General features: G+C 56.7%; 1 protein-coding gene across 2 annotated transcripts in view; it reads left to right on the top strand.

The window, feature by feature from the left end:
* Positions 1–25,393, top strand: part of SLC7A5 (solute carrier family 7 member 5) — a 35,864-nt gene extending 10,471 nt beyond the window's left edge. Inside the window, exons 1-10 of one of the 2 annotated variants that reach the window (XM_053666754.1) lie at positions 2,736–3,334; positions 5,253–5,378; positions 17,186–17,291; positions 17,964–18,008; positions 18,406–18,529; positions 19,556–19,659; positions 20,097–20,193; positions 21,510–21,659; positions 23,596–23,773; positions 24,968–25,393. In XM_053666754.1, the coding sequence (XP_053522729.1) occupies positions 3,022–3,334; positions 5,253–5,378; positions 17,186–17,291; positions 17,964–18,008; positions 18,406–18,529; positions 19,556–19,659; positions 20,097–20,193; positions 21,510–21,659; positions 23,596–23,773; positions 24,968–25,023 (1,299 nt within the window). In that variant the 5' untranslated portion in view covers positions 2,736–3,021 and the 3' untranslated portion in view covers positions 25,024–25,393. Of the gene's footprint in view, positions 1–2,735; positions 3,335–5,252; positions 5,379–17,185; positions 17,292–17,963; positions 18,009–18,405; positions 18,530–19,555; positions 19,660–20,096; positions 20,194–21,509; positions 21,660–23,595; positions 23,774–24,967 lie in introns of those variants that run through there. The other variant, XM_037142364.2, reaches the window with a different exon arrangement.
* The last annotated feature ends 1,149 nt before the right edge of the window (positions 25,394–26,542 follow it).

A 26,542-nucleotide genomic window follows, 5' to 3' on the forward strand; every position in this document is an offset into this window, starting at 1 on the left:
GAGATGAGGTCTGGAGCCCTCGTCAGCCTGAGCTGCTCAGGGTTCTAGTGCATCCTGGGCCTGAGGCCGGCAGCCTTGTCACGTGGTCGGGGTTGGCAGTTCACACACATCTTCTCGGGGCCCAGCAAAGGTGATTCCTGGGGAACCACCTGGGTCCTCGTGTGTGCCAAGTGGATTTGGGTGAATAAGGCAAAGGCAGGACAAGAACCCACAGTGACTGGACGCCCCTTCAGTGGTCAGTCCTGTTGGTGTCAGCTCTCCCAACCTCCTGGGTCACGCCATCTTGTGCGTGGTCATTGGCCGTTATCCTAGCAACAAGCCCACCTGTAGCCAGGGCTCAGTCCAGGGCCCGGTGACCGCCGAGATGTCCGAGTCAGCAGGCTGGCCATTTGCCTGAGCTCGGGTCTCTGGCCAGCTTCAGTCACAGAGGTTGACAGGCATTTTTTTTTTTTTACCTCAGGGCTTGCTGACAAAGTTGGGGTCAAACAATGTTCATGCGCCTGGCATCTCGGCCCCTCCCAGCCAGTTCCCCACAGCTGGGCCCCACCTCTGCTGGGGAAGCGTTGCTTATAGATCCCGGACTGCCTCTGCCCCAAGGACTGACCCTTTTTCATCAAGGACTCACCCTTTTTCATCAAGGACTCAAACCTCAGGTAGAGAGCACCACTCAGATGGGGAAGCAGAGAGAGTGGGGTGTCTTGAGCCACACTAGCAAGCAGAGACCCCAAGGCCACCCTGCTCAGGATCAGGGAGGGGTTCTGAGCAATAACAGATCCAGGGAAGGAGCCGTTGTGTGTCATTGAGTTTGTGCCCAGCCAGTGCCCTCAGCCCTCAGCCCTCAGGGATGGTCTCCCCTTACAGTCTGCAGATGCCCAGTCTGAACCGAGTCACCCACTCGGGCCAGCACTGGAGCTGGACCTCACCGCCGGGCTCCAACTGTAACCAGGTGTCCCCCGAGGTAAGGGGACAAGAGTAGGAGGCCCAGCCAAGGGGGCTTCTTTGCTTCACTGGGCAGCACTTCGGGCCCTTGGGGCATACTGAACTTGAGGATGGGGGCTCAAGTAGAGCCACCAGGGAAGAAGGAGGGCAGGAGTCCCTTAGCAGAGGGATGGTGCCCTTGCAGTGCAGACCTGGGGGCCTGGCTCCTTTGCTGAGGTGGAGCCGGATGCCCCTGCTGGCCAGCTGGGTGGGCTGGCATGTCAGAATGAAGAAGGGGGCAGACCTGATGAAGGCTGTGGAGTCAGCCGGTGGCATCCAGCCCGGAGCTGCCTCCTCCCCTGGAGGCCCTGGGCTTTATCTCCTTTGCCCCAGCTGTCACCATTTGAGAGCACGTCCATGCTTATCTGGGGGTGCTGGCGCAGGGAACCCTGGAGAGGGCTGGCTTCTAGCCAGGTGCCCTCCTGATAGTCACCCATCTTTACCAGCCTGCTGGTGCTGGTGGGCCTGTGCCCTGGCAGGCTGCATTCTCTCCCCAACTGCATGCAGCACAAGTACCAATACTTTTCTCCTCATCTCCCTTCCTGGAGGGGCTGTGAGTTAGTAGCCATGGCGACAACAGCAGCAGTCCCTCCTTACATCTCTGTACACCCAGCACCTCCCCTTGTGCTGGTCAGTCCCCGGCGGCAGGTGTGGAAACAGGCTCAAGGGGCTGGGCATCTTGTCCAGCTGGTGGAGCTTAAAGCAGGGAAGCTGGGCTGCAAACCCAGCCCGCGGACCCCTCCCAAGACTGCTTTCTCTAAGGCTAAAAGACAGTCCTGATGGAGTCACCTATTTACTTAAGATATTTCATTTTGAAATTTTTAATAAAGAAACACTATGAGAACAATAATGTACGTGTTGACCCATCGACCAAAGTCAGTGAAAACTGAAATTTTATCGTGCATTTTGGTTCTTGTTAGAAAAGAACAAATATTATAAAGTCCCCTTTGTTCTGTGACCTGGTTCTTTTCCCTTCCAGACTGTGGGTTATCAGCCCATTGCTTCTTCACAGTCTGGACATTTTTAATGTCATGAGATGGTCCTGCGTCTGGGGAGACCGTGCCTCAGTGCAGAGTGGCTCTCTGATATGGTTGGGGCTTGGCCCTTGTTGGTGGGAACAACTGGGTTGGGTCTTGGAATGGGTAGGGTGTGTGCCCTCTGTTATCTGTGGAGGGGCATTGGGTGTCAGAGGAGGGGCCTCTTTCTCACCCTAGTGACAACTAAGACCCACCCCCGAGTCAGTGAGCACGGCAGTAGAAGAGCCCACAGGCGGGGTGGGGGGGGGGGGGGGGGAGGCTCTCGGCAAGCTATCTTCCCTCCCGGGAGCCTCCGAGTCCTGCCCTGCCCCTGCTCACCGTGCGGTGGAGAGACCCCCAAGTGGGGGGGGTGAGTCGAGCAGAGGTGACAGGCAGAGCTGGCTGCGCTGGGTGCCAGCAGTGCTGCTCTAGTTCCTGAAGCAAGGGAACTTGCTCTCCTCCTGTGAGGAGAGGACCAGCTTACCCTGGGGCTCGTGGCTGCAGAGCAGCTGCCTGCCTGCTTGCCTTGGCTGCGCCTCCCGCCTGCCCCGCCTCCCAGTGGCAGTGAATGGAGTGATGCAATCTTCAGGCTTCTTGCTGCACCGGGAAAGCTGAGTGTGCCTTGAGAGGAGGGGCCTGGGGCATTTGCATCAGGACTGTCACTCAACCATAAAAAAGTAGGAGTCTGGCTCAGAAAAGCCGAGGGACCCCGGACCTGGCCTCTCGCTGTGCAGAGGCTCCCTGGGAGCCATCCGGTAGCAGGAAGGAATTTGGGCTTGCCCCTCAAGTCCTCTTCATCCTGGCTCCCAGCCACTGGGCATGTCGGACCAGAGATCACTAAACTGGAAGCACTTCTCAGGAAGCCCAGGGAGAGGGAATCCCACTAGTACCTTCCTCTCCCCACCCTGCATTGTCTTATGGGGGATGTCAGCGGGCCCTGGAGACCTGGGTCTCGGTCTTGGGTCTGCCCCTTCCACCTTGTACAGGAGAGTTCCTCTGAGCTTCTGTTTCCTCTTCTGTGTTGGGAATGGCAGTGCCGACGTGCTTAACACAGGACAGCAGTCTTCCATGGGTCCTGAGGGCCCGGGCCGAGCGTGTGTCCACCCCAGAGCCACACAGTGAAGGCCACAGGTGCTGTTTGCCTTGTGCGGCCCCTCTGAGCCTTTCAGTTCCTGCTGCAAGAGACGGCTTCAGTACTGTGACACAGCCACTTTGTTGTGAACCCCACGTCCTCGCCGCCTCATTTAAACCCCTACCACCCCGAGGCAGCTCATTTTACTATGAGCCTCTGAAGGTGCAGAAGAGCCTGAGAGTCAGGGTCTCCGCTCGAGTCCCCACAAGTAAGATCCAAGCCAGGACCTCATGTCACAGTTCTTGGGGGAATTCTGAGTATTTCAGTTTTGGAACAGCAGCCGAAAGCAAATACTTTCAAAACATTTTTAGCCTGAACTTTCTCAGTGTATAACGTAGTCTGTCTACCGTTGCATCAGCCAGAGTTCAGAGCAGTGAAGAGAAAAATGAGGGGGGAGTTGCTATTAAGGTGTCAGTTCATTTCCAAGAGAGGTGGGCAGACAGAGCGGGGAAGCCCTTAATCCCACCCAGAGCATGTCAGGAAGAGTTTCTGTTTTCCTTCCACCTGGACTGGACGTTTTCCCCCAGTTAACGAGCATGGGTTTATCTCTTTGGACCCTAATCTTTTTTTTTTTTTTAAGATTTTATTTATTTATCTTTAGAGGGGAAGGGAAGGAGAGAAATATCAATGTATGGTTGCTTTCTGTGCGTCTCCTGCTGGGAACTGGCCTGCAACCCAGGCATGTGCCCTGACTGAGAATCAAACTGCAATCGTGTGGTTCGCAGGCCTGTGCTCAATCCACTGAGCCACAACAGCCAGGGCTGGACCCTAATCTTCAAAGAGTAAAGTTACATGTAATTACTTTTGCCGGGGAAAGATGCCACCTGGGTTCCCCAGCCCTGGGTTGGTTCTGTCTAGAAAAGAGGAAGGACAAGCCAACCTTACCAAAGCCTTCTGAGGAAGAGACGGGTGTTTGGGGAAAGGTGGAGAGAGGCCCTTCCCCTGGGCTCTGGCTGTGCTGGTTAATGTTTAATGACCAGCCCTCCATGAAGAAAAGGCCCTGTCTGTGCCCCTGCCAGTTCCTGGTGTAAATGCTCCCCGGGCACCTGGTGTTCCGTACCTGTGGGTGGGGAGCTGGGATAAGAGCGAGGTGCACTCACCTGAGAGGGAGGCGACTCAGCAGCACAGACACCTGAGTGTGTCGATGAATTAGAATTAGAGAAATGGGAAGGAGTCTGTGTTGAGTGTTTGGCTGCCTTTGTTTTAGTATAATTTTGTTTCATTGTAAGTTTACGGGGTGGCTCTGTGAACTGCCCACTCTCAAGATCCCTAAACAGTCCGTGCTGGCTCCTGAGCATGCGCGTGTCCACCCCAGTGCTCCTTAGCGCAGGGCAGGGTCTTCTCACGGGTGCCTGGGCAGCGCCTGCTTTTGTCTGGGTGTGCTTGCCGAGCCTGGCTCGGCTGCCACCCTGTCTTCGCCTCTGTTCCCATCCGGGTCAGGTGGAAACCCCCTGTGACTGGTGCAATTTTCCATTTCGAGGTATGCCGTCACAACAGCAGTAGAACTGTGGTTTCCTGTGCCAGCTGGGCCCACCCAAGTGTGGCTGCTCCTTGGCCCCGGGGCTGTGGCATTCACCTTCAACCCCCATTTCAGGTGTTGGTGGTCCTACCATTTGACTTGTCACATGGATTTGTGCTAGCAGGGCACCTCACTCACCGTTAACTCTGTGGGGTTCTAAAAGATTCTCTCCGATGAAAGAGTTTCCCACCTTCAAGAAGTTTGGTAGGCTGTGTGTGACCCCAATAAATTATGGTAAATGTTGAGTGGGCACAAAGAGGTGAATGCAGTCCCCCTTGAAATGGCAGGTTAGCTATTTAACCGACACTCTTAAGACAGGCTCAGCTCAACACAGGGGTGTGGAGGGTGGGAAGGGAGGGAAGGTAGCTGTGTTGATTGTTGGTCCCTTAGGATATTGAACTTTATTCATTAAAAAAAAATCCTTTGTGACAGCTCAGGGTGCCTGTGATTCTTAGCCTCTAACCTTGGGCGTGGATTGCTATCAAGTTTATCAAAACAAGTCCCGGAGGATGAGACCCCCCCAAAGGGGCTGGTTTTTTCTTAGCCTGCCCCTGTGTCATGGTGACCGTCTGTCCAGTGCGACTCACTTGCTGCCTTATCTCCACAGTGCTGCTCACGGCCGTGAACTGTTACAGCGTGAAGGCTGCCACCCGGGTCCAGGATGCCTTTGCTGCAGCCAAACTCCTGGCACTGGCCTTGATCATTCTGCTGGGCTTCATCCAGATCGGGAAGGGTGAGTGCAGCCTCTGGGCCTTCACAGCTGTCTTCTAAGGTCCCGCTGTGCTGGGGGGGGGGGGGGTGGGTCCCCACCTCTGCACAGCCCCGGCCCCCAGATCCACCAGGTTCTCCAACACATCACTTCACCTGCTGTGCACCCTGACCCTTAGTAGCGGGTCCCCCGCTACTGAATGCAGCAGCCCTCAGGTCTGGTACGCTAGCATGAAGGGTATCCTTTGAATGGGGACACTGTGTGCCAGGTCACACCATCCCAGGAGAAGCAGTGATATTGACTTAGAGAGACTGAACATCACCCAACACATTAAATATCACCCAGAGCAACAGGGACACAGAGATTCCCCTGTCCTGAACCGCACTCTCCTACCCACTCACTGTCGGGGCTGGGGAGGGGTAGGATGGGGACTTTTGGAGAGAGCTTAGCACTGTGTCTGGCACATTGTGACCTGTTGCTATTTTAGTCTCCCAAGGTGCATGTTGCACACAGGAGGCTACCCAAATGGTAGATGCCCCACAGGTAAATCAGAGCTGTCTCCCAGGATGCAGAACAGCCCAGCCCCCAGCAGGGCCCTTGTGCCCGTGGATACCCCCACATACCAGCATCTACCATGCTGACCTCTGCACTGTAATCAGCACTTTTTGCATCCCATGTGGGTCACCCATGGTGTGGCATTTGGTGACGGTACATCCTCTGGCTACAGGGCCTTGTTCCCTGTGAATGTGCTATATACTTAGCTCATCATTCTATGGGCAAGGGTGATGTGGTCCCCGCATTCCGGGCCACTGAAAGCTCTGTCAGGAACACTTCTGTAGGCGTCTTTTGATACACAGAAGTGCTGGTTTTTCCTGCAGTGGATGCACAGCTGGCCCGGGTCGGGTGTTGGCTTGGACTCCACAGACAAGCCACAGTGGCTGGTCCAAGACAGGTTCTGAGAGCCCCTCCATAGGAGGTCATCATGAGGACACACATAGCCAGTCCCCTCAGCCCTGTGAATGGAGGGGCGGGTGGGCACCAGCGCTTCACTCTATGTCTGCGTGCCATTAGAAAGCTAGGGCCACAGAGAACAGCCCTCGTGTCCCCTAGCTCACCAGGGACACAGCTGGCCTGATACAGCTGGTCCTGGCAGCAGCTCAGAGCTCTGTCACAGGGGGAACCAGAATTTGAGCCACTTCTAAAATCCCATGTAGACACTCTCTCACGGCAGCTGTCTTTCACTGTGAAGTCCTGGGTAGGAGTGGCTGTTGTCTTGTCGTAGCCCGTTCTCTCTTACACTTTGGAGCTGTCTAGCTGTGAATCGTGTCCTTGGAAAACCCCTGAAGGTCTCACACCGCAGGGCTTCTGGCTATGACACCCAGAAATTCATCCTTGCAGTTCTGGGTTTCTCCGATTCCTTCCCTTCCCACCCCTGACTGGCCACACTGGGCACCACACTGTAAAGGGATCTGGTGTCCAAAGAGCATGGGACTGGGCGGGGGGCATGCTCATGATTCAGGAGAATCGGGTGCACATGGGGCTGCAGTGGCTGCCACATTGCCTGCCCTTGCCCGTCCTCTCTCAAAGTAGAGAGAAGTCCAGAGTTTTGGTGTACACTGACCTGGTGAAGTCAAAGCAGGAATCCACATCATTCGGCAGGCCATCTTTGTTACATACATTAATGTATGTGAAGCCTTTAGCATGGCACCTGGTACCTAATAAGAATCAGCTCCCATAGCCACAATCATTGTCATCCTGGGAGGGAAAATTCCATCTGACGTGTGATCACTCTCTGTGGAAGGTAGCCTGGGTCAGCACCCCAGGAGCTGGAATTCTTGGGATCGTGCATCTGACCAGTGGTACCTGGCTCCCCAGGAAGTCCTTGAAACACTCTCTGTGGGTGAGCCCAACAGGCAGGGCTGGGATGAGCCAGGACCTGCCCTTAATCCCTGCCACTGCTGCTCTGGGCGCTTCCACCGTACTCAAGGGCTTTCCTGGGACTTCAGGTTCCAGCATATTCCTGAAGGCAAGAACTTGTCTTACTCTTTACTTCTGGGGTCTCAAGAGACCTAGTCAGGGCCTAGTAACTCCCGGCCTCATGGAGAGCAGTTAGGACCGATGGGTGGGAGAAAAAACTCCATCCTGCACCCACTGCTTTGTCCGGCTGGGAGATGGGTCATCGGATAGAAGCCTTGCTTATGAAGGCTTTTACTTGGCTGGTATGTTTGGATACAGACAGACGAGGAATGCAGCGAGGGGAACTGACTTTTGTAAAAACAAATTTCAGTAGGAATAGCAAAGAGCTTTTGTTCAGCTTGAATGTATAATGTGTTTATAATTCTGTTGCTGTTGAAAACATCCTCCCCCACCCACCTCCTGCCCGAAGCAGTTTCTTTCTGAACTCGGGATACAGTGCAGCGTCTGCAAAATTCCTGTCTCCTGTTTTTAAGAGATTTACTTTGTTCCCAGATGAATGCCTTCCTTTCTGGAGGACTCATTGTTGGAAATGTTGACCCTTTTCTCCCACAATGTTTGTCTGACTCCGTTTCCCCCTCGGGCAGCCTGCAAAACCCCGTGCATCCCCGTGCTGATGGGAAGAGGGCTGGATCCTCCTGGCGGAGGCTCAGCTCTGTGTGCTCAGGTGAGCTGCAGGCCGCCCTGCACTGGCCTAGGCACTCTCTCCTTCACTCCACCCAGCATCAAATCCATCTTTCTCCTTGGCTCACCTGACACCTGGGGCTGCAGGAGGGGCTTGGGCATGGGGCCCAGCCAACCCAAGTTCAAGTCCAGCTGTTTGTTAGCCCCAGGCCTCTGTTGGCCTTGTTTCCTCATTGCCATGAGACTATAAGCAGTCCTACCCTTGTTCTTCACCAGAACTTTCTCAGGTTCTGAGTGCAATGAGCGCACAGCTCTGCCAGCCAAACCTCACTCTGTGGTTCAGAGACCTCAGACACACAAGAACAGGAAAGTGCAGACAGGGTGATGGGGCTCCAGCCCAGGCCTGGGAGGCCCCGCTGAGGGCAGGAAGTTGTGACTGCATGAAGGCGCAGAGATGGCTGCTCTGCAGGCCCCCGGGCTGAGATCTCAGGTGTGGGAGGGGCTCGGGCTACTCCTGTGGCTGGGGTTGGGATGCCATGGTGCTGAGTATGTGGGGACTGGCACCACTTAAAGTGTCTGGATTTGCTCCTGGCCTTTTCAGAAGGCTGTGCAGAGGTTGGGTGGTCATTTCTGATCTGGGTGGCTGAAACAGCCGTCTCAGGGAATATCGGTGGGGGTGGCTTGACGTGGGGAAGGCACAGAAAGAAGCAGATGGACATGGTTGGGCAGAGGGCACTTTTTGGTTCAGGACATACCTGCCATCCCCTCCCCCTGCTTTTGGCATTTTTCTTTTGTCTGCAGGCTTATCTACGACACCCTGCAAGGTTCCCCGCCCCAAGGTCAGGCTGTTCCCAGAGCTGAGCAGCTTTTCCAAGGCTGGAGGGTGACAGTGGGGTGTGGAAGACTTATCCCTCACACCCAGGTCCATTCCGGAGGATGCACAACAGGGGACGCTTGTGGTTGTGCTCGGCTGTAGCATCTGGTGGGAGAACAACTTGAGTCTCCTTGAGCAGTCACACAGCGATTGCATGGTCGGGCAGATAAAAGAGCCCACAAAAACCCTTTATCTCCCTCCCACGTTGTGTGTGAGCAGGATGCCCTCCCCCTGGAGGTCACGGGAGGAGATGTGTTTCCTATGCCTGGGCCTGGTCCCCCAGCCTCCATGACAGCTCACATGAGCTCGCCCAGCCACTAGGACAATGTCCCCAAGTGTCCAGAGACCTGGTGTAGCACTGGGAATGGAGGCACTTAGACTCTTAGTTGGTTATGGCCTGTGTCCAGTACGGCCCCAAGTTACTGGGAGGATGGGGGACCGAGAAAGCACAGGAGATGCCACTGGCTAGAAAGACCAGCCTGGCAGTGGGGAAGGCCCATGCAGGCCTGTGAATGACCACATGTGCCCAGGGCTAGAAACTGGTCGTTTTACAGTTTGCTTCTCAGGTTCCTGGGTCAGGGCGTGGAGAAGCAGTGGCCTGTCCAGGCCTACATAGCAGTGTCAGCAACCACACATGGCTTGTGATGTTAGGTACCATGCGCAGGGATGTGAGCTCCCTCAGGAACTCTGTCCTACCCAAGAACGCAGTGTTGGGCTTGCAGGACAGGGGGTGGAAAAGGCCAACACACACAGGCCAGGCAGCCAGGCAGAGGCAGGGAGGGAGGAGACCCTGGGCCTGGGGGGGGTCTGGGTCTTAAGTATGACTCTCCTTGGACAGGTTGCTTTGTTTGCAGCCTTAGTTTCCTAGTCTGTGAAATGGCTACACTAGCAACGGCAGCCCCAGGCCATTGGGCCATCCTCCCCTGCAGGTAGGGGATCAGCATATCAAGTACTCCCAGGCCCCACTTTCCTCCTTAGGGAGGACTCAGGGGCACCTGGGACAGAATCTGTCTCAGAGGGGAATCAACAGTGACTGCAGAACACTGTAAGGGGCCAGGGTGAGGCAGGGAGGGCTGGGCTTCTGTGCTCTGCAGCAGTAGTCACCTGTGCCCCCAGAGACAGGGATGGGGCCTCAGGGCCCCTCCCCCACCACGAGCCGGTCTGCCCCTCTGAAATGCCCCCAGTGGTGGTCACATGGCAAATATGGGAGCCCCTTGGCCCCCGTGGAAGCACTTGTGGCAATATAGCCACAATGAAGGGAAGGTTGGCTGCTTTCCCTGGGAGTGTTCTTTGATCATTTCTAATTGAGTCCTTCCTTCAGGCCTGCACGGCTGTGTGCTAATTCGGCATCCGGAATCAGAACAGATTTGCAGTCACGTGCTTTGTGTGCTGCCCTCTGGGACAAAATCAAAGGCCTGTGAGCTGGGCTCTTTCCCACTGCTGCCCTCGCTCACTGTGCCCTGGGCGGGCAGCTGCACAAACAGAGCAGTTGAGGCCAGAGCTGTGACAAGAATGGGGTGCAGCCACAAAGCTCTGTGCTGGCCTGGGTAGTTCTCAGGGGTCTCCTGAAGGCTGTGCAGTTGGAAAAGGTTCCCTTCCTATTGGGATCTGAGGCATGAAGCTGATCGTGAGGCCAAGGGGCCAGCTCCACCAAGGGTTTAAAAGATACACTGCAGACAAGCGGTGGCCATGGTGAATGAGCACTGCCCTCCTCTCAGCCAATCCAAATTCCTGCCACATCACTGTTCCCAGACGATGTCAGGCAGAGCCAAAGTAGAGCAGGCACTGGACTTAGTCACTCAGCCCAGGGTAGGGAGACAGATGGGAAAATGGGGTCCCCGGTAAGCTGGCCACAGGTCGTGGCCCCTTCGAGGCTGCTGGGTCTCTGTGCTTTCTCTGAGGCCGCTGAGGGCCCAGAGAGCTGACTGGCCAGATGGGACTCAGAGCCCCAAGGCGCAGTCAGTCCACTTTACAGAGCATGGTCCTGAGGCCAGGTGTCTGCTCGCTTAGCCTGTGACTGCAGAGCAGGCTCCAAGGCCACAGCCTTTCCACCGCGTCCCGACCATGCCCATGAGGCTCAGAGCAGCAAGCAGCAGGGCTTGACCGAATGGAGTGAGGCTTGGTTGGGCTCTGACTGCCGAGAGTGCTTGGGGCTGCATGGCAAATGACACGAACTCGGGGGCAGGGGGAGCTGAAAACGAGACATCTGTCCTCTCACAGTTCTGGAGGCCAGAGGGTGAGGACCAGGGCCGTGCCCTCTGAACCCTGTGGAGGAGGAGCCTTCTTGTCCCCCCAGCTGCCGGTGGTTCCTTGGCCTGTGGCATCATCACTCATCTCCGCCTCCGTCCTCACTGGCTGCTTCCTGTGTCTCTCCTTTCCTGTGTCTCCTAATGATACTTTCATGGGATCTGGGGTTCCCTGATTCATGGTCTCATCTTGAAATTCTCACTTTAATTACATTTGCAAAAAGCCTTTTCCAGGTCAGATAACATTCTGAGGTTCCAGGTGTACATGAATTTGGGGGGACCCTGTTTAGCACATTCCACAATGTAAATGGCCATCATGTGGAAACCCAGAGGGTAAAAGTGGGACCAAGGCTGAAGGTTATAATGGTGGACACTCCCTCAGCTGTGGGGATGACTTCCTCACCGTTGGCAACCCGAGTCCCTGGCCAGCATCGGTGTCTCTGGGCCTCTGGGCGGCTGAGCCCTCAACCTCCTCGGGCTGTCACAGGCTGGAAACACTGGGGTGGGGGTGGGCAGGCCTGGTCAGCCCCGAGGCTCTGGAATTCTCTCTAGCTGCACCCCAAAGACAGCCATTTCCATACTGGAGATGTTGATAGGCCACGAGTGGGATTCCCTAGGTTGGGGCCCAGACGAAGCCCTGTGGAGCCTTTGGCCAGGCCTTCCCCGTGCACAGAGGCTAGCTGAGGTCTCGGGGGCTGCAGGGACAGGGGAGCTCTTTGTCCCCTGATCCAGGACCTGGAGGGCTGTGCGTCACCCAGGTGGGAAGGAGGAGAGATCCCGGGCCTGCCCCTACGTGCACGCGGCCGTGGCTGCCCTTCCCGGCTTCTTCTGTGAAGCTTCTCCAAGCCGGGAGGGCTCCCCTGCACATCCCGGGTTGATAGTGGCTTCCATGGCTGTGGCTATGTCTGTATGACACAGTGATTTGGGCTGGTTTTCCCTGAAGTCAGCTCCCTGGGGCCTTTTGAATGTTCCCAGCCCAATTACTTTGGTTCTCTGGGGGATCCTGCAGGCTGGAGGCAGGCACTGCCTGGTTTCCAAGGCAGCCCGTGACATTGCAACTTGCCAAAGGTCCCAGCATCTGGCAGTGTGTTAGCTTTCTCACTCCTGACAGCCCTCTGGGGAGGTGCTGCTAAAGACTACATTTTAGGGCAAAGAAGGCAGACTGAAGATTCAAGAGCTTCGGGGGTGGGAAATGCAAGTTAGAGGCAGCTTTTAGTGTTGCTGTGGCGTGATAGGCGTCATCAGCAACGTACTGTGGGGTGCTGGGGTTCCCATACCCTTGCCCCCAGTCCTCATGGGAGGTCCTGTACTGCTCCTGTCCTCCCAGTGGATGGCAGGAGGGAGAGCATGAGGCTAGATCTCAAGTGGGGGAGCTATGCAGTCATTTATGTATGTCTGCCTGGGCCAGGAGCTCTATATTAAAAGCAAGGATCGTGCCCTGGTTTGGGGTCCATGGGAGAGAGGACATGGGCAAGTTAGTGGGTCTGTTCTGGCTGTGGAGAGCAGTGGCACATGGGCCACACATCTGTCATCCTCTGTCTAGAGTGGGGTCTCAGCCCAGCACTGTTGCCTTTTGGGGTGATCTGCTGTGGGGCCACCCTGTGCATTACAAAATGTTGAGCAGCACACCTAGCCCCCCATAACAAGCCCCCCACCCCAGCGTGACAACCTTTAGTATCTCCAGACACCGCTGCATGTGGCTGGGTTGCTGGAGTGAGTGGGTGGTGAAAACTGCCGTGTGGAGTCCAGCGTCCGCCCTCCTGCTGGGAAGGAGGAGCCCCGTCCCTGTGCCGCTGCTAATGCACATCATTAAGTGGAGGTATGACTGCCTCACTTGCTTCTTGCTGTTCAGGAGACAGGCAGAGCCATTGCTCCTGGACCATCACCCCTGAGCTCCTTCAGACTGTGCCAGCCCTGTGGGGGCCGGGCAGAGCCAGCAGGCCTGGCGTCCTCTCCATGGTACCCACTGACGGGGGCAGCGTGCTCAACCGGCATTTGGTCATATGCCTGGGGGAGCTGTGGGTCTCTGCTTCGGGCCAGAATTCGGCACAGACAGGCTGAGCAAGCCCGGGAACTCTGCTACAGGTGCACGTGTGTGCTAGGCTGCTCTCAGCAGTTCACTCTCAGATCGCCCTCACCGTCCCTTGTCCTCAGTAGACCACACTGTGCCTACGTGAGCTGGGAAACAGTGAAATGACAGGGCAGGGGACAGCTCAGGGGAACTGCAGCAGGTTGATTGGAGTCCGAAGCAGCTAAGTCCTTGACTGAGCTTTGCCAGCACCCCTCAGCACCCCCCCATGCCAGGAGAGAAGTGGGAGGTCTGCCAGCCCTGCTCATGGGGCAGGGACTGCTGTCCCTCTGTGTGCCTGGATCCCTGCTTTCCTCCAGGGGGTTTGGTAGTGAGACCCTGGACAGTCGAGGAAGGTCCTGGCAGGTTACCCCAGCCACAGCTGTCCTAGGAATAGAAGCATCATGGGCTGGTTGGGAGGGACCTAGCTGAGGCTCCAGGTACAGCCCAGTGATACACTTCAGTCTGAATTGGTCAGAGCAGCTAATAGTGTTCGTTTATCTGGTGTTTCAGAGGCTGCAAAATCGAGCTGTAAACCCTAGGAAATACCATTCAACAGCAGGAATTCTTGTCCCCAGCATCACTGGCTCAAGGAGATGACTGCATGTACATGTCACACTCTGAATTGGCCATCCCTTGATGACAACATTGAAGTCACCCAGGCCTTAGGGCTGGAAACATTTAAGCTTCCCCAGAAAGCCCTGGGATGCATTTCAAGCCTGGAGTTTTGTCCTTTGCACACGGCACACCCGTCCCCCGTGTAGCGGCATCTCCCGCCTGTGCACTCGCGCACGCACAGTGTCAGCAGCTCAGGGCCGTGCTTGGGGTGGGAGCCAGTGTTCACAGCTCCGCCAAGATCTGTATCCCGCCTATGGAAAAAGAAATCCAATCTGAATAATAAATAGGAGTTATACAAGTATATTCTGCCCTGGCTGGTGTGGTTCAGTGGACTGAGTGCCGGCCTGCGAACCAAAGGGTTGCTGGTTTGATTCCCAGTCAGGGCACATGCCTGGGTTGCAGGCCAGGTCCCCAGTTGGGGGTGCACAAGAGGCAACCAATTACACATTGATGTTTCCCCCTCCCTTACCCTTTCTCTAAAAATAAGTTAAAGAAATATATATATATATATATATATATATATATATATATATATATATATATATATATATCCTAATAGGAAAATGGGGCAGATTAATGAGAAAATTATAAATTCAAGGCAAGCTTGCCTCACTCGTTAGGAACCTTTATTGTGAGAGACCTTTAATGTTCCAGAAGTAGTTGTAAGTCTGATCCAGCAGCGTCCTGTTGGGGAAGGGGAGGTATGTGACCTTTCGGAGATCCAGACTAGCAGGAGCAGCCCTGGGCAGCAGCTCCAGACTAGGAGCGCCTGTGGCCTCTGGCTCATTCTTGCCATGCCTGGAGATGCGGCCAATCAGCTGCCCCAGCATCCTCGGGGACTGCCGTCATCCCACACCAGCTGCATGCCAGTGGTCCCCACACCCCTGGGCAGGTGGCCTGACTCCCAGTTTCCCCTGACCGTAAGACAGATACTCCTCCTTGCTCCCCACAGCAGGAGCATGTGGGCAAGGCCCTGGGACAGGCAGGGCTCCGCAGGCACAAAGGAATGCACATTACGGAACATTCCACGGGAGAGCGGCTGGGAGGGAGCACAGAGGAGCTCCCACTGTCCTGAGCTGGCTCCAAGCACTGCCCCACCCACCCACCCAGCCTGCTGACCACCCTGTGACCAGGCAGTCCTGGGACCAGGCCTCCAAGAGGGATCATGTGCAGGCGGTTCAAAGGGTAAGGTGCCGACTACCCTGGAGCCTGTTCTGGTCATGAGATCATGGCCTTGTGGGCAGCGTGAGGGGAGCTTGTGGATCCTGTGTCATCCCCGACCTCGGGCGGGAGATCAAAGGCCTGAGCATCCCCGCAGGGCTGGAACAAATAAGCTCCGAGACAAGTCGGATGGATGGGGGTGGGGGGGGTTCTTCCCCACTGCAGCGTTTGCTGTAGGAAATTCGCTGCTGCCTTGACGTGCAGGCTTTAGTCAAGTAAATTCAAGTAAAGTGTCAGGTTGTATGGGAACCTCCTCTCAGGTCCCTTTGCAAACCTCGCATACTGTCACTCCGTCTTGCTTCTGGGGTGACTGGAGGTGTCACTTTTGTGGAAGGCATGAGCGCCCTTGGGGACCTTGGGTCTCCTGTGGGGTTCTTCATCCCTGTTTCCCAGGGACTGGCTGACCCACTAGCCACCGGTAACATTGACCCATGTAGCAGCCCGGGGACTGCGTCCCACCCAGCTTGGGCCGGTTGGACCTGGACAGCAGCTTCTCAGCAGGGGTGGGGCACAGACCCTGGCATGTAGAGTCACAGACTCGGTTTGAAGCAGCCCCCAAATGAACAAACAGTCCACGCCCGACCAGTAGGTCAGCTCGCTCCTCCAGTGTCAGGTGAGCAGGAGGCAACAGGGTGCCCGCGTTCCCCTTGGGGGTGCCTTTGCTGTTGTTGAAAGTCCTCTGAGTGTATGAGTGTGCCACATCCAGCCTGGAGCCAGGGGTCCCAGTGACTGAAAGCCTAAGGGCCTGGTGACCCTCCCCAGTGCAGAGAAGAGGGTCACTGGCCTGCGTCTGTTGCCACCGGCTGGGGCTGGCCCCTCACAGAGTGAGTCTGTCCGGGCCCACATGTTCTTGGACCATTTGGCGGATGATGTAACTGAGCCTCAGAAAGGGCCAGAAACTGTCCTAATAGCCAGGGACCTTTCTGAGATATCCACATTTCAGTGTCGACTGTGCTGGGCTGAACAGTGGGCCCCAAATACATGTCCACTGGGACCTGTGACTGTGCTCGTATTTGGAAAAATGCTCTCAGATGTAGTCAAAGGAAGGATCAAGATGAGACCATCCAGGATTAGAGTGGGCCCTAAATCCAGTGAGCATCCTTGTACGAGACAGAAGAGGAGACATAGGGAGGAGGCTGTGTGAGGAAAGAGGGAGAGACTGGAGTGGTGCGGCCACAAGCCAAGGACCCCTGGGGCTCCCAGGAGCTGGGAGAGGCAGGGAGGACCATCCATAGAGCCTCCGGAGGGAGCGTGGCCCTGTGACGCCTGGATTTCAGCCTTTGGCCTCAGGAACTGGGAGGGAAGAAGCCTCTGTTGTCTGAGCCCGTAGTCTTCCGGTATCTGTTAGTGCAGCCCTGGGCCCTCACTGAGCCACAGTGCACATCAGACGGGCTTGTCTCGCCACGAGCTCTGAAACTGAGAGTGCGGACCACAGGATGTGGGGCTCTGTCCTCTGGGTAGAAGCAGTCGGTAGAGGAGTGGGCCCGAGCTGTCCAGACCACACCCCTTATGTCTGGGAGCGCAGTACGATGTTCATCTGGGTTAAGGACCAAGGCTGAACTCCACCGGCCCCACCACACAGCGTCCAGAAGGCGCCCAGGTTAAGACAGTTAACTGGCATCACGGCACCATCAGCCCGTGCCGTCCTCTTGTTCTGCTCAGTCCCCGCTGAGCGCCAGAGTCTAAGTCCCTTTTGGGTCATTTTGTGCTCACCACAGCCATGAGGAGGTGGCATCAAGAGTTCCATCGGACACACGGGAAGGCTGGCGTGGGTCCCCGGACCTGCGGCTTTCCAACTGAGGTCTGTGGGGGACCGTGCTCTGAGGTGACCAGGGCTGATCAGCCCCTCCCTCCCGACATGTCCCTGCATCTGCCTGGCTGTTGGCACTCGGAATGACCAAGGGTCTGCAGAGGTACCATGCCCCTCTCAGATGGACTGTGGGCCCCTTGAAGACCACGCTCCTCCAGGTCATGGCAGGGTCATGCTCACCTTGCCTGAGCTCCGAGCCCGGGGCTGACTTCCCTGGGAAGTCAGGACCGTGTGCGTCGGTGGCTCAGTGGGTGAATTTAATTTGTCACAGTGGAAAGATTTCACCCCAGTGTTTTTGTTTGTTACTATATTTTGTTCCAGGGATATTCTGGAACTTACTGCGTGGCTTCTGTAGAGCTCTCTAACCCAACATTTCTGTCTGTTTGGTCTTTGCAGGTAGTGTGTCCAATCTGGATCCAAAATTCTCATTTGAAGGCACCAAACTGGATGTGGGAAATATTGTATTGGCGTTGTATAGCGGCCTTTTTGCCTATGGGGGATGGTAAGTTCCAGAATGTCTGGGTCTCTGGGCCTTGGGACACACAGGGCAGGCCCTGAGATGTCCAGAAATCTGAATCTCTTGGCCACACTGGCAGTTTCAGAGAGCGGCAGGAAAGCCTCTCAGAGCTGCTGGAGCCCCATGCATCCTGGGAAAGCGTGGGACGGGCCCCGCAGCAGCCTGTGGTGCCTTTCTCCGCTGTGCCTTGGCCCCTGAGAAGGCGGCCCTATGGATAAACCTTCGTCAAGGGGTGTGAAGCATCTTCACTCAATAGGCTGGGCTTGCTGGGCCTTGGCTTCTTCCTCGCCAGGTTTCTCCTGACACTTTCTGTCCTGCTGGGTCCCCAGCTCTGGTCCTGCTCTCAGGCCGGATTATACTGGGTCACAGGAAGGGCTGCCATGTGGCGGGCAGGTGGGGGGTGAAGGTGCCGGAAGGCTGGTCAGAGAGAGGGCAAGGCCAGCTGAGGGGGTGGGCCTGTGGGGTCATGCTTTTCCCAAGGGAGCAGGACTTTGCTCTTGCCCCCAGCTGTTCACCGGGGTGGGCCCCCGTGGTGGGGGAGGGGTCTCCTCCCCTGGCCCAGAGCAGCCAGCAGGGGCTCCCCACGGAATCTGTGTTCTCTTCCCCCCAGTGACTCTGGGAGGAATGTGTGGTTAAACCCTGCTCTCTAAATTCTAGGAACTACTTGAATTTTGTCACAGAGGAGATGATCAACCCCTACAGGTACATGTGTGAACACAGACATTTCCTTTTGTTATTTTAATGTGAGAGAAGGAAGAAGCCAGTCCTGCCAAAGAACCCTTCTGTGGGCCCAGCCTGGTCTCGGATGAAAGCAGTGCAGGGCCTTTCGGGAGGGGCCTTGGGGTCGGGGTCATGCTGGGGTGAAGGGGCGCTGGGTTTTACCTCCAACCAGCCACACAGTGGCTCTGACCTGCAGTGAGGTTTCTGCTCAGAATAAACAGGAGTGCCCATCTGGCAGAAGGGGAGCCGAGGCCGGCGGGGTCGAGTCCCTAGCCCAGGTTCACAGAGCCGCCTAGGCTCCTGTGTGCCAGAGCGCCACTGGGGCTGGTTCTGTCAGGGGCGGCTGCCCTTGGGTGACATGCCCTTTCGTTCCTTTCAGAAACCTGCCCCTGGCCATCATCATCTCCCTTCCCATCGTCACCCTGGTGTATGTGCTGACAAACCTGGCCTACTTCACTACCCTGTCCACCGAGGAGATGCTGACGTCAGAGGCTGTGGCCGTGGTAAGGTGACCAAGGCCGGCCCTGCCGCCTCTGAGCCTGTGATGTGGAGCAGACCAGGCCCCTCGTCTGCAAACTGTACTTCTGCACGGAGGGGTTGAGCTGCTCTCTGCCGAGTCTGCCAGAAAGCGTAGGGTGCTGGTTCTCAACCCTGGCTGCTGATGCCCAGGCTGCACCCCAGGCCAGTTTTAAGTCAGCATGTCTGCGGTGATCCCGGCATCAGTCCTTTTTAAAGTCAAGTGCAGAGGGGGTGAGTCCATTATGGTGATTTGGATAGTCCAGTCCCCGAGACTTAGGTCTGCAACCCACAGCATGGGGAGGAAAGGCTCGGTGGCCTTTTCCCACCGCTGCCCATGACATCCCGAGCCACCTCTGCTGGGCGTTCTGGACACAGGGTTCAGAGGAGGGAGAGCCACGTCCCCAGGCCCCATGGTGGCGGCAGCAACTGAACACCTTGTGTCCACGCCCAGCAGAGCGGGGCCCTGAGTACAACCAGCGGGCCTTTGAATGTCCTGCAGGCTCCCTTCCCGTAGTGTCCTCACCAGCAGCTTTGGCAGGTGAGGGTTGCCACCCACCCACTCACCCACCCACTCCACCCTCTGAGTAAATACTCACTGAGCCCTGCTCTGGGCCAGGTGGTGGGGACCCAGAGACAGACAAAGCAGTGTTTCCTTGTGGAGCAGACTATGAATGGGGAGGAAGCCGGGCACCTGGTCAGCCCGGTGTGATGCTGGGGCGAGGAGCACGGAGGACAGTGCCAGCACGTGGGGATGAGGGGTAAAGGCCTCTTTGGAACACCAGTGCTGTGCAAAAGAAGTCTCAGTCCCTGGGACGGCCCCCACAGTCCAGACCCCGAGGAGGCACTCGTGTGCAGAATCCTTGTGAGGAGCGTGCGCGGGGCGGCAGACCAGGGGCTGGGGTTGGGGCTGGGCCAGGCCGGGCCACGAGGACAGCGTGCTGTCCAGGTGGGGGTCGGGCGCGTGCCGGGCATCGCGGAGCACCGCTCACTCGCGCTCGGCCTCTGTCTAGGAGTTCGGGAACTATCACCTGGGCGTCATGTCCTGGATCATCCCTGTCTTTGTGGGCCTGTCCTGCTTTGGCTCCGTCAACGGGTCCCTCTTCACATCCTCCAGGTGAGCCCACCCAGGACCACCCTTCCACACCTGGGCTCTGTGGGAGCGAGGGCAGGACTCGGGGGCAGGTGGGTACAGTGCTGCATGCTGCTTTTTAACATGAGCTTTGAAAGCTGTGGGGCTTTTGGTTTTTTGTTTATGTTGGGTAACATATAGCTATCAAAATATCCCAGTAATACAGAAGGAACCATGACCCTCCCCTCCCCAGAGGTGGCACAACTGCTCTACTGCTGTGTCCTCCTGGACTCTCTCGTGGGTTCATTGTGCGCCCTGCCTGGGGGGAGGGGGACTGGAGGTGAGCAAGGTCCTGAGTTTACCCATTGCCAGCAAGTGGGCCCCCGTCGGGGAGCCCAGCGCTTGGGCACAGGCACCCTCTACTGCCCACCCTGCCTGGGCTGCTCAGAGATGAGGCTGACCACCAGTTTTTCTGTCCACAGGCTGTTCTTTGTGGGGTCCAGGGAGGGCCACCTGCCCTCGATACTCTCCATGATCCACCCGCAGCTCCTCACACCCATGCCTTCTCTCCTGTTCACGGTAAGCGGGCAGCGCCATCTGATGCCCCCTTCTCCGGGGGGACTGCGAGCAGATTGAAGTATAAACCTGGGTTTCCCTTAGGGATCAGTGTTGAGGGCCCCCAGCAGGAGCAGGGGTGGGGTGAGGCTGCAGGGGCCACTGCATGACACCCTCCCGGCTCTGCCTGGTGTCACAAGGACAGGCGGCTGAGGCGGAGACCAGGGTCCAGATATGCTAACAGTGCTTCCTCGTACGGCACTCTTCACTGCACGCTCCACGGAACAAAGACGCTAGATTGATTTTATGTTTTTAATTCCAAAAGTAATATACAGTAGTTATAAAAAAAACTTCAAACGGTCCAGCATATGTGAAGCAGAAGCCCCATTCATTCCCTGAGGGAGCCAGAGTTCACGGGCGGAGCGCTGCGGCGTGCTCACAGGTGCACACGCACAGTGCTTGTGTTTCTAGTGAGATCACATCATGTGTGTTTTTCTTCAGCTTGCCTTATGTCTCTCCTCACCCAGTAGACACGATTTTATTTGTTCTCTACTGCTTTGTAACAAATCACCCAAAATTAAGTGGCCTAAACAGAAAGCATTCATCATCTCTCAGTTTCTGTGAGTCAGGAATTCACGGCAGCTTAGCTGGGTGGCTCTGGGTCAGGGTCCTTCGTGAGGTGGCAACAAGACAGTGTTCGGGGCTGGAGGTGCCACGTCCAGGATGGCCCCTCCCACCGCAGCTGTGGGCAGGAGGCTGCAGTTCCTCAGGATGTGGGCTTGTCCGCAGGGCTGTGTGGACGTCCCCCCGTGATAGGGCAACTGGCCGCCCCCAAGGGAAAGGGAGCTGAAAGGAAGAGCAAAGAGGAAGCCACCATGTTTTTATGACCTCGCTCAGGAGTCACACTTGTCATTTCTGTCTCGGTCTGTTGGGTAGGAATGAGTCAGTAAATGTAGCCCAACTCAGGGAGAGAGGGCCAGGCCAGGCCCCACTTCTCGAAGGGACAGATAGCAGATGACCCTGGGACCTCTAAAACCATAGAGCTTGAGCTCAGTTTCGAAACCGGGGTATGGTGTCCAGTGGCCCGAGTGTCTGCAGCTGACTCAGATGAACCCCATGCTGGGTACTTGGGGCAGTTCCCAGCCATTGCTCTTACAGGCAATGCTGCAGTGGGTGTCAGGTGTGGCTTTCTGAGAACTCATGCGTTGCTCAGACTCGGTCTTCCCTTAAATCGGGACTGCAGACGTGCCCCCTGCAGACACATCCAGTATCGAGGTGGCCTCAGTCATCCGGGCCAAGGCCCTGCGAGGGCTCACACTTCCCCGTCTCTCTGCTTGCAGTGCATCATGACTCTGCTGTACGCCTTCTCCACCGACATCTTCTCCGTCATCAACTTCTTCAGCTTCTTCAACTGGCTCTGTGTGGCCCTGGCCATCATCGGGATGCTGTGGCTCCGCTACAAGAGGCCTGAGCTGGAGCGGCCCATCAAGGTGAGGGCCCAGCTGTGGTGGGCGTCCCAGGCCTGGTGCACACCCCGGGCTTGGTGGGTCATGTGCCGAAGAAACCGGGCCCAAGTATCCCTGGGGGCCCTGTGTTGGGAGCCAGCCCTGCATAGCTTCTTGGTTCTGCCCATGCTGGCACGTGCCTGGGCAGCCACCGTCCTCCTATAGAGGGTTCCGGTGAGGATCCACCAAGATAAACCTGTGAACGTGCTTCTAAACTCGGACATGGAGGGTGAGTCACTCAGTCAGTGACTGTTCATTGGGAACCTGTGGAGTGCCTGCCAAGGTGATTCCAGGTGCTGCGGCTCATCAAAGGACAAAATAGACTCCTTCCAAATCCATGTCCTCCTAGAGCTTGTGTTCTAACAAAAGGGAGAATGGTAAAGAAGAAACCTGCAGTGCCCGGTAGGTGGGTGATGAACACCATGGGCGCGGACAGGCTGGGCCTCACTGGCCTGTGAGCCACTGACCAGGACGGCACGTGGGCGGAGGTGTAGGGACCACCTGTAGGGTAGGAGGTGATGTGTCCTGCCCACCCCACACAGGCGGGACAGCTCTGCCTCAGTGCAGAGAGCCTGGGCGTTGGGCTGCCCAGGAGAAAGCCGAGGTGAGGGCTGAGCCCGGCCTAAGGTGAATGCAGCTCTCCTCATTAACCCAGTGCTGGGGGACAGCTGCCCGGGGGTGGCCTCGTTTCTCCAAAAAGAGGGACCGATGAAGTCCATGCTCCTGCTGAGGTTCATTGAGCACCTCGGCTGCAACTCGTGTCGGGGAGTTAGAGGGAGGAACTCATGGAGGCCACTGGCTGGCAGCTCTTGTCCCTTGTCCAGTCCCCAGTGGCATTTGGCCATCCCATCTGGCACCTGCCCACAGGCCACATCCCAGTGTCCCCCACCCAGCAGTTCTACAGATGCCAGCAGGGCCCAGTTCCCTGCCTTGAAAAGGTCCTTCTGGGGCACCAGGGACACCTTAGTTCTATCTCCATGTCACCTGGGTATGTGGTTGACTCGGTCCCCTGTCAGCCTGTGCCTGTGGTGGACTCTGTCCTCATGCTATCCTGGGCACAGAGTAGGCTTTGTTTCACTGTTAACCTGGGCTGGGGAAGGGCATGCAGTGTGGGCTGCCCAGTTGGACCCTCGTTAGCCCTTTATCTCCCAGGGCCTCTTGCCAGTGTGTAGATAGAGGGCCAGGTCTGTGTGTAGACGAGCCCACTCCTGTGCAGAAGCAGGGTGTGGGGCGGGGTGGCTGGTCTGCTGTGAACTCCACGGCTAGGCCTGCCTGCTCGTGGCTGTGCAGACTGTAGTCAGCCTGCCCACAAAGGCTCTTTGAGCAGGCGGCTGCCCCTCACTTATTAGTGGGTGGTGGTGGCCTTTCCAGAAGTGCCCCCACCTTGGGTGACTGGGTGGGTGCTGGGCTGGGGTTTCTGCCCTGTGATGTGGGAAACAGCAAGGTCGACCTCCTCTGACCTTGGGAAGCTTCGAGGGACTAACCTGGTTATTTGTGTTCACGGTTGGCACCATCTACGCTTTGAGTAATTACTGCCTGGTGCCTTGTGCTGAGTAAATGGAGAACAAGGGAAGGTTTCAGTTCTCCAGAGACCCCCGCCTCCTGGGAGGCCAGCTCTGAGGAAACCGACGTAGGCTAGGCTGGGGAAGGGAGATGGGCAGGAGGGACGGCCCTGGAGGTCAGAGCCCCTCTCGGACCAGGCGGGGGCATGGGCTTGGCACCAGGGCACGGGCTGTGCTCTGCGGGTTCCCATGGGGGAGGCGAAGTGCCCAGGGGAGGAACACGGCTGCGCCAAGGTCAGGAGGGTGGTGGGGACACAGCACCTTCAGCGGAAGGGAGAGGACTTGTGCCGACAGGGCGTGGGAGGCATGTGGAGTGAGGGGTGGGTGCTGACCGCCGTTGCCCCACCCTCTGTCCCCAGGTGAACCTGGCGCTCCCCGTGTTCTTCATCCTGGCCTGCCTGTTCCTGATTGCCATCTCTTTCTGGAAGACCCCCGTGGAGTGTGGTATTGGCTTTGCCATAATCCTCAGCGGCCTGCCCGTCTACTTTCTTGGGGTCTCCTGGAAAAACAAGCCCCAGTGGCTCCTCCAGGGCATCAGTGAGTATCGCCCCTGGTGCAGCCCGGCAGTGGCGCCTCTCTCCACCCTGCTTAGGGTCCGCCAGTGTCCACCTCCCCCAGCAGACTGTCTGCTGTCTCATCTAATCCCATAGCCGGAGTGGGGGTGGGGGGTGTGCTCGCAGCACAGACCAAGGGATTCAGGCACTTGATGTGTCTGGAGGTGACATCTGGCCCATGTATTTCAGGGATAAGGCTCTCAGCTTGGCACCAGCTAATCTCAGAACAAGGGATTCCAGAAAACCAAGCTGCTTTTGCCAAGTAATGAAATACCACTGCCTGTCGCCAGCTTAAACACAGACTGACCCAGAAAGGCAGGGAAGGAGAAAACAGGATCTCTGCACTGAGGTCACAGGGTAAATTGACAAGCCAAGTTTGGGAGCCTGTACTAGGGTCCCTAATGTGACCAGCTCCTGGGAAAGTCATTGGTGTCAGCAAGCCTGCACCACAGTCACCGCATCCTGGGTGGCTGTTTTGGAATTCTGATTGGCACCTACCTGGTAACCAAGACTGTCAGTCATTTCAGTGGACCTTTGCCTCCAGCCCAGTCTAGTAGGCTCCTTATTAATCATCTTGCAGAATATACCCAGGCCCTAAAGCAGGGCTCTCTGTCCTGAAAGCGCCCCCACAGAGTATTCATCTGGGCCCCTTGCACATGTCCCCCTGCTCCACCCCCTCTGTAAGATCACAGGCCTGTGTCTGTCCTCTGGCAGTGAGCAGTGACCCTGCTTTTGGTCCTGGGTGTCTTTGAGGCAGTGGCCCAGGTGTGAACAAATGGGAAGGGCCATCAAAAAGTCCCCCGGCATCAGGACTTCTTATCCCTTTGATTTTTCCCATGATCCCAGGGTTCTCAAACAGGGTGAGGGGCGAAGCCAGTGCTCAGCCTGTTGCCAAGTGCCTTGGCCACACCCCCCTCTAGGGCGACTTCGAGCCACTGGAAGAGGTGCAGCGATTCTCTGCTGCTAACCTGGTGGAGTGTGGGCTGGTACCTGCGGGAGGGAGGCCCCTGGGCCCAGTGCTCACATTTTCAGGTCAGGAGGTACCACATAAAGTTCAGGGTTTCTGGCTTCTCTTGTAAACGTGGAAGTTGTGTCGTGACTCTGGCTGGGGTGCCCCTGGACCCCAGGCACGTGGTTGCCTGACACTCGAGTAACTCTGCTGTCCCCTCCCCTGCAGTTTCCATGACAGTCCTTTGCCAGAAGCTCATGCAAGTGGTCCCTCAGGAGACGTAAGGGAGAAGAGCCGGGATTTGCTGTGCAGGGCCAGTTTCGGGCAAACGGAAAACGCACAAAGATCATTTTAAAACAACTCACCAACCTAAAAATCGACTCAGCCCATCATCCAGGCAGCTCAGCTGAGCACCCCGCATCATCCCTCTACCAGGTCAGGTGCTGGGGACACTGTGAAAACTGGTACAAATTTAGTCCCAGAAGACGAACTTTTATCAATAAGTCTAAAAGAGCGCAAGGCACGAATGTGGAACTAAGAAGAGACTGGGCCTTCTGACCGACTGTGGACTTTTTGCCAAGGACCCAAGAGGGTCCTTGTCCTTTTCCACCTTTGTTTATTTGAATTATTTTTTTAACTTAATTTTTGGGTCAAGTTGATGCCACAGTGATGATTATTTTTTAAAGAAATGGGGAAGGACAGGTAGGGACAATCTTTTGTCCCTTTACACTGCCAGCAGAATGACGTGCCTCCGGGGCTGGCTCCTTTCGTGAGTGAGACCCCCAGCACCAGCTTCAGGCACAGTCTGGAGGGAGGAGGGATTCCAAGAGCCGAACACCACAGCTGCCAGTGAGCCGCTGAGACTCGGCCTCACCGTGTGGGCAGTGGACTCGCACTGACATGTGCGTGTGTTTGGCTTTTTCCTTTTTTGTTAGTAGTTGTAGTGACATTGGGAAACTAACCCCGGGCTTATGTCTCTGCCTTAAAGACCTGAGGTGGATCCATCCCTCTCTAACCCCTAGAAAGGAAGGAAACTCTCAGCGAAGTGGCCAGCCCCAGCTCCACAGTAAGAGCCAGTTCTTGTCGCTGGTGGAGTTCCAGGTTGAGGTCCGGGGCATCTGTTCGATCTTGGAGCTCCTGCTGGTTTCTGGGCTAGACCCTGGTCATTCAGGATGCCCTGGGGCTCCTGACTTTGTGCGTCCTGCCTGGCATGGTGGCCTGAGCAAAGGCACAAAGGCAGGAGGACCTGGGCCTCCCCTGTGGGCGGCGCATCAGGCCTGGTGTACAGGTAACGCTGCCTCTTGATCTGCTACGTGTCCAGTTTGGGAGGTAACTCAGGTTCTCTCAGAGCCCAGAAATCTAGCAACAGATGCCACCAAGAAGGCAGATGCTCAGGCCCTTAATGAGCTTCTCATCCAGGACCCCCAGGGAGCCCCTGCCAGGATCCCCAGAATTGACTTCACTGGGTGGATGGCAACCCCAAAAGGCTGACTGGGGCTGGCTTCCCGCTCCTGGCCATAGCACCATCATCCATCCCCTCCTGCCACTGGCACGGCCTTCCCCAGACTCAGCAGAAGCCTTCCGCACTGCTCCAACTCTGCACCTGCTGCGGAGGCCTCCCCGACTCTCCGGGAGCCTGAGCACCAACATGGCGCGTCCACCCTCCTCCCCAGGGAGGCTTTTGTCCGTGGGCTCCTGTGGTGTCTTGCCCAAGGGAGGCAGCTGAGGCCCAGCCAACACATCTGGCAACCAGCTGGCTTTCCTGGGCTCAGGTTGTCCTCCTCTAGGCCCCCGTCTTAGGTG

The sequence above is a fragment of the Artibeus jamaicensis genome, unplaced genomic scaffold, assembly GCF_021234435.1.
Source record: "Artibeus jamaicensis isolate MK-2021 breed Jamaican fruit bat unplaced genomic scaffold, CSHL_Jam_final contig_464, whole genome shotgun sequence".
In the NCBI taxonomy this organism is placed as follows: Eukaryota; Metazoa; Chordata; class Mammalia; order Chiroptera; family Phyllostomidae; genus Artibeus; species Artibeus jamaicensis.